The 7,562-nt window shown below is 49.9% G+C and overlaps 1 protein-coding gene across 1 annotated transcript; it reads left to right on the top strand.

The window, feature by feature from the left end:
• Positions 1 to 808: 808 nt before the first annotated feature.
• LOC311216464 (olfactory receptor 14J1-like) lies at positions 809 to 6,209 on the top strand (the record flags this gene model as incomplete). Its single annotated transcript, XM_084298000.1, has 2 exons — positions 809 to 1,102; positions 5,568 to 6,209. 2 exons carry the CDS (start codon positions 809 to 811, stop codon positions 6,207 to 6,209), a joined length of 936 nt encoding a protein of 311 aa, XP_084154126.1.
• Between the last annotated feature and the right edge of the window lie 1,353 nt (positions 6,210 to 7,562).

Raw genomic sequence — 7,562 nt, 5'->3', positions numbered from 1 at the left:
TGGGCCCAAGGGGAGATGCTGGCAAGTGGCAAGATGCTGAAGAGAGACAGCTCTACCCAGGAGCAGCTCCTCTGCACAGCGCAGCAGGGCAGGGGGCACTGCCTGCAGGGGACAAGGGCGGCTGAGAGAAGGGAGGGAGATGTTAAAGGCAGTGTGGAGGGGGGATGCTGAGAGCTCACTGTGGGAGAAATCTTCACTGTGAGCTCCTTCCAGACTGCAATCCCTCCCATAGCAGATCTGCTTTACCTGATGGAGAAGTGCAGAAATCCTATGGGCAGGGAAAGGCTTTTGGGGAGGTGAAAGGAACTCCTGGGCTAGCACTGGGGTGGTGAGACCTTGCTTAGGTTCAGGTACCTGGAGGCAGTGTGAGGCACTCAGAGGTGTTTGGTTTCTACTCAGGGGGACACAGGACATTAATCCCCCTCCTTCTGCATCCAACTGTCTTGGAATTGGGGGTGCAGATGCTGACAAACTTTGCTGTTTTCAGAGGGATTTCACCTGGGAGATCTTGAATATCAGATCTGGCCTCTGCATCCCTTCTGTTCCCAGGTACCACAAAATCAGAGCATGACCAACACCTGGGGAGTCTATGGGAAGAGGCCCTGCTCCTCGTGGCATGCTCATTCATCAGAAAACAGAATTCCAAGGAAGGGAACTGCATCAAGGTCCTGCCAAAAGGGACTAAGGATCAGAATGTTTTGAGGGGGAGTCTATGAGGAATTGCTTTGACTTTTTCTGCAGAGAAGTCTGTTCTAACTTTTCCCTGTGTTTTCCTCCTGGGACAGTCATCAAGGCCCACAGGGAGAAAATGTCCAACAGCAGCTTCCCCACAGAGTTCCTCCTCCTGCCATTTGCAGACTCACGCGAGCTGCAGCTCCTGCACTTCGGGCTCTTCCTGGGCATCTACCTGGCTGCCCTCCTGGGCAACGGCCTCATCCTCACCGCCATAGCCTGCAACCACCGCCTCCACACCCCCATGTACTTTTTCCTCCTCAACCTCGCCCTCCTCGACCTGGGCACTATTACCACCACACTCCCCAAAGCCATGGCCAACTCCCTGTGGGACACCAGGACCATCTCCTACTTGGGATGTGCTGCACAGGTCTTTCTACTTGTTTTTTTGATTGGAGGAGAGTATTTACTTCTCATTGTCATGGCCTATGACCGCTACGTTGCCATCTGCAAACCCCTGCACTACGGGACCCTTATAAATGGCAAAACTTGTGTCAAAATGGTAGCAGCTGCCTGGGGCAGTAGTGCTCTTAATGCCATGGTACACTCTACCAATACCTTTTCCCTCCCTCTCTGTCAAGGCAATGTCTTGGACCAGTTCTTCTGTGAAGTTCCCCAGATTGTCAAGCTGTCTTGCTCAGATGCCTACCTCAGGGAAGTTGGGTTTCTTGTGGTTACTGCATGTTTCCTCTTTGCTTGTTTTGTTTTCCTTGTCATGACCTATGTGCAGATCTTCAGGGCTGTGCTGAGTATCTCATCTGAGCCTGGACAGCACAAAGCCTTTTCCACGTGCCTCCCTCACCTGGCCGTGGTCTCACTGTTTATCAGCACTGCCTTTTTAGCTTACCTGAAGCCCCCCTCCATGTCCTCCTCCTCCCTGAATCTTTTGCTGGCAGTTCTGTACTCGGTGGTGCCTCCAGCAGTGAACCCCCTCATCTACAGCATGAGGAACAAGGAGCTCAAGGATGCAGTAAGGAAACTGATTTGGGGGATGTTTTTCAGTACTCTTAAGGATCCCTTCACTCTCCAATAATGAATCCCAGTACATCACCTTCCAAGCTTTTGTTTTGGTTGCTCTTATTATAATAATTATTATTTTCTTATTAACATTAGAACAGCTTGTGGTACTTGCATTCCTACATAAATATTTGTATTCTCCCTACTGCTAAGATCGAATAAAACCTGCTCTGTCCTATATGGAGGCTGTATAAATGTGCATCTAACACTGCGAGTGAGTCTGTGAAGACTCTCTTATAGCATCTCTGTAATAAAATGGCATCACCCCAGTGCAGTGCCTGAAGGCTGGGATTTCTTTCCCAAACCAGTGCCGAGAAAAGCCCCCTAAAATTGTTACTGTATTCCTTTGGTTCAGGAAGGCATGGCTCGTTGTCACATTATGACTTCTGAGAGACCTAGGGCCAGATATAAGACTCACGCATGGGTGTCTGCTGACAGCAGAGGCAGATCCCATCGGGCCCAAGAGCCCGGCCCAGCACAGGGAGCACAGGGAGCTCTTGACAGGTCCCTGGGCCTCAAGGGGAATCGACTTTGAAACAAACTGAAGCAATCCCTGATGCTCCTTCCCTCTACAGGATAAAGAAACTCTTTTCCAGTACTGTCATTCCTCATACAGGAAAAGTATGCAGTCCAGGAATCACCTTTCTGTGCCCTGGTTTTAGGCAGGACACACAAGGACAGAGAGGGATCTCCATTCCCCCTCCTGAGGGAAGAGTTTCAGATGAACCAAGCAAGGCATCTTATTCTTTGCAGTCCAGAAGCTAGGAGGGGGCTCTGCTGTCTCCCATGCCTCACACAAGCCCACAGGAGTTGGGATTCACAGAATCACAGAAACGTCTATGTTGGAAGAGACCTCCAAGATCACCAACTCCCACCTGTGACCTAACATTAACAAGTCCTCCACTAAACCATATCCCTAAGCTCTACATTGAAATGTTTTTAAAATGTTTTATTTTAATGTTTTTAATGTTTTTTAAATACCTCCAGGGATGGCGACTCCACTACTTCCCCACTCAGCCCATTCCAATGCCTAACAACCCTTTCAGTAAAGAACTTTTTCCTAATATCCAACCTAATATCCAACTGGCAGAAGAGCTGACTAAGCTACTCTGCATCATTTATCAACAGTCCTGGCTATCAGGGGAGGTCCCAGATGGCTGGCAGCTAGCAAATGTGACACCCATCTACAAGAAGGGCTGGAGGGTAGACCCGGGAAACTATAGACCCGTTAGTTTGACTTCAGTGACAGGAAAGCTCATGGAACACATTTTCTTGAGTGTCATCACGCGGCACTTAGAGAGCAACCAAGCAATTAGGTCCAGTCAGTATGGATTTATGAAAGGCAGATCTTGCTTGATGAACCTGATCTCCTTCTATGACAAAGTGTTGTGATTAGTGGATGAGGGAAAGGCAGTGGCTGTGGCCTACCTTGACGTCAGTAAGGCTTTTGACACCGTTTCCCACAGCATTCTCCTGAGGAAACTGGCTGCTTATGGCGTTGGCTGTCATACGCTTTGTTGGGTTAAAAGTTTTCTGGGTAGCCACGCCCAGAAAAAGAGTCAAAAGAGTCATGGTAAATGGAGTTAAATCCAGTCAGAGGCTGGTCACTAATGGCGCCCCCAGCGCCCAGTACTAGGGCCATTTTTATCAATGATCTGGATGAGGGGATCGAGTGTACCCTCAGTAAGTTTGCAGATGATACCAGGTTAGGTGCATGTGTTGATCTGTTCGAGGATAGGAAGGCTCTGCAGGAGGATCTGGATAGGCTGGACCAGTGGGCTGAGGTCAACTGGATGAAGTTCAACAAGGCCAAGTGCCGGGTCCTCCACCTGGAGCACAACAACCCCAAGCAGCATTACAGGCTGGGGGAAGAGTGGGTGGAAAGCTGCCTGGCAGAGAAGGACCTGGGAGTATTGGTGGATAGTCGGCTGAATATGAGCCAGCAGTGTGCTCAGGTGGCCAAGAAGGCCAACAGTATCCTGGCTTGTATCAGAAACAGTGTGGCCAGCAGGACTAGGGAAATGATTGTACTCGGCTCTGGTGAGGTCACACCTTGAGTACTGTGTTCAGTTTTGGGCCCCTCACTACAGGAAGGACATGGAGGTGCTTGAGCGAGTCCAGCGAAGGGAAATGAAGTTGGTGAGGGGTCTGGAGAACAAGTGTTACGAGGAACGGCTGAGGGAGCTGGTGTTGTTTTGCCTGGAGAAGAGGAGGCTCGGGGGTGACCTTATATCTCTCTACAGATACCTTGAAGGAGGCTGTAGCGAGGTGGCATTTGGTCTATTCTCCCTTGTGCCTGGTGATAGGATGAAGGGGAATGTACAAAAGTTGCACCAGGGGAGGTTTAGTTTGGATATTAGGAAAAAATTCTTTATTGAAAGAGTTGTTAGGCATTGGAATGGGCTGCCCAATTAAGTGGTTGAGTCACCATTCCTGGAGGTCTTTAAAAGTCGTTCAGAGGTAGAACTTAGGGATATGGTTTAGTGGAGGACTGGTTAGTGTTAGGTTGGAGTTTGGACTCGGTGATCTTGGAGGTCTCTTCCAACCTAAATGATTCTGTGATTCTCTGATTCTGTGAAAAGCTTGTGTGTTGAGATAAAGACTGTTTAATAAGACAGAAAAGGAAGATAAATTATTATTATTATTATTATTATTATTATTATTATTATTATTATTATTATTACTACTACTACTACTATTATATCCTCCCACAATCCCTGCCACTCCTAACTCTCCTGCCTCTGGACAGATCTCTGGATGACATTCTTAAATATTTGTCTGATGTTAAACAAAAGCTGAAACACATTCATGAGACATAACAATAGGAACATGCTGGTTTGACAATTCCAACGATATTCAAAGCTTTGGAGAGCTATTGTGAGTATCCTGGAGCAGCCCCTCCCTGGCCTCTCCCCTCTGGGGCTGTGGGGTATGCATGGCCAGCACAGCAGGCAGAGACCAGATGAGGAAAAGCTCCCAAGCTCCTTTTGGCTGAGAGCTTCTCCTGGAGACAAGGTGAGGATTCGGTCCAGCTGCACTCGGACTGGGGCTTCTCTGCTCTAAGCTGTCTCCAGTTTCTTCTCAGGAAAACGCCTGAGTGGGATTGTGCTGCAGCTCACAGAGGGGTAATACAGGGCAGCTGAGAGCAGGACTGGTTGGCAGGTCTGCTCTGCTCAGTCTTCACCAAGGCACAGTCCTGTTGCCTCCTGGAACCCACAGGGTTTCACTAGGAGTGTACATGAACTGTCAGGCCATTCAGCCGTCTCATACATCTCCTAAGCATTATAAGGGCAACTCTGATAAAATAAACCAATAAAATATCTGCAGCTCTGCTCATCATTCAGATGAGGTGTTTGCAACAGCACTGCAAAGCTCATGTCTTATTTGTGGACTGAACATGAGTTTCCCTTACTCTCCTCTTTCATTTCCAGTTTTTCTCATTTAATTCTGCTTTAACTTTTTTTTTTTTTTTTTTTTTTTCCTTCCTCTCCTCTTCAACAGACAACTGGGTCCAATGTCAGAAAATGTCCAACATCAGCTCTGTGAGTGACTTCCTCCTCCTGGCATTTGCAGACACACGCGAACTGTAGCTCTTGCACTTCGGGCTCTTCCTGGGCATCTACCTGGCTGCCCTCCTGGGCAATGGCCTCATCCTCACAGCCATAGCCTGTGACCACCGCCTCCACACCCCCATGTACTTCTTCCTCCTCAACCTCGCCCTCCTTGACCTGGGCACTATTACCACCACTGTTCCCAAAGCCATGGCCAATTCTCTCTGGGACACCAGGGCCATCTCCTATGAAGGATGTGCTGCACAGGCCTTGCTTTTTCTTTTCTTTCTCACAGCAGTGTATTCCATGCTTACTGTCATGGCCTATGACCGCTACATTGCCATCTGTAAACCCCTGCACTACGGGAGCCTCCTGGGCAGCAGAGCTTGTGCCCAGATGGCAGCAGCTGCCTGGGGCAGTGGCTTTCTCAATGCTGTCCTGCACATGGCCACTACATTTTCCCTGCCCCTCTGCCAAGGTAATGCCCTGGACCAGTTCTTCTGTGAAGTCTCCCAGATCCTCAAGCTCTCCTGTTCAGATGCCTACCTCAGAAAAGTTGGGGCTCTTGCGTTTAGTTTTTCTTTAGCATTTGGGTGTTTTGTTTTCATTGTGGTGTCCTATGTGCAGATCTTCAGGGCTGTGCTGAGGATGCCCTCTGAGCAGGGCCGACACAAAGCCTTTTCCATGTGCCTTCCTCACCTGGCTGTGGTCTCCCTCTTTGTCAGCACAGCCTTTTTTGCCTACCTGAAGCCACCCTCCATCTCTTCCTCATCCCTGGACCTCGTGGTGTCACTTCTGTACTCGGTGGTACCTCCAGCAGTGAACCCCCTCATCTACAGCATGAGGAACCAGGAGCTCAAAGATGCAGTGAGAAAACTGTTTCTATATGTGCTTCTCAAGCATAAGTAATGATACCATAATTGTGATTAGTATCATATCGTTTTTCTCATTAGCAACATTACCATAATATAACCATTAATAATAACCCTGTCAAGATATTTGAGAAACTGACGTGCCAATAAAGAATCCATCAGAAATTCATCGATCTCATCTGCCATCTCTTCCCATCCCCTCTGGAGCTGGGAGAGCAGCCCCAGTACACAGGAGGGGCTCAGGGCCAAGAGCCCAGCTGCCACACGAAGGAGCAGCCCCGCTGGCCCTTGGGGCTACCCCTCACTGCCCGCTGGGCTCTGCCTCCCTGCTGCATTCAGGTCAGGGCTGCTGCTTCCCTGGAACCATGGCCATGGCCAGCAGCAGGATGTGGCCTTTTCACTGCTGCTCTCTTTTGGCTTCCACATTGTTCCTCTGTGCTCTTGCATTTCTCTTAGCCCTCAGATCTCATGCACCTTGGTGACAGTCCTGTTGTCTCTGCAGTGGCATCCCTGTGGCTGCAGGCAGCAGCAGGCAATGTGCAGCCACAGCTGGCCTCCCTGCTAGCACCACAGTAACAAAAGGGCTTAGGGCAAACCCAGAAGCCTGGACACCTCTTCCAAAGTTGCTGTAAGACATACAGCCAGGGAGTTACTCCCTGCTTCCCTGTTTTCTGGGATTTTTCCCAGAATGAAGGACACAGGCTGAAAGTCCCAGCATGGTCTGTGAGGAACCAAGGGCTGGACCAAGATCCCCCTTTGTGGTGGCACATGCCCAAGCAGACAGCAACTGGTCTTGGAATCATCTACATTGGAATGTGTCCCTGCAGTGGGGCAGATAGCCAATGCCTTCCTGGAGAGGAATCTGGAGCTGCCAGATGGAAGGGGAACCCAGGGAAAATGTGCTTATTGGATAGTGATTAGAATCTCATAAAAGGAGTGACCAGGAAGTGTCTGGGAAAGGAAAAGGAAAATGTGAGGTGTCCAGGGGCTAAGGAAGACTCTGCAATTCCTGCTGAGGTGGTGAAGAGCCAGCAGGTGAAGGCCCATAAGAGTAATTGAGGACACCCTCCTTGAAGACTCATGGGCCAGGTCTGGTACAGCACTCCCCTGCCCTTTGTGCCCTTAGAGACATCCCATGGCCTTACCAAGCATGGCCCTATAGTTCTGAGCCATCAGGGCAGGTGGAAAGGGGCTCAGCAGCAGAGATCCCCATGGAGTTGGGGCTGCTGACCACCTGGAGCAGAATGGGTGCGGCAGAGTCTTCTGGAAGACCCTGGGCACCACAGCCCCCTGGATCTGCAGAGCAGAATCACCAGCTCAGGACCCTCCATTTCCTGAGCCATGGCTGGTCCCAGCCCGGGGGCTGCTGGGGAGGCCCAGAGCCGCCTTT

This window comes from Netta rufina (genome assembly GCF_964035555.1).
Source record: "Netta rufina genome assembly, chromosome: 18".
Taxonomy (NCBI): Eukaryota; Metazoa; Chordata; class Aves; order Anseriformes; family Anatidae; genus Netta; species Netta rufina.
The sequence above is the reverse complement of the archived record's forward strand: the minus strand, read 5'-3'. Positions and strand labels throughout refer to the sequence as shown.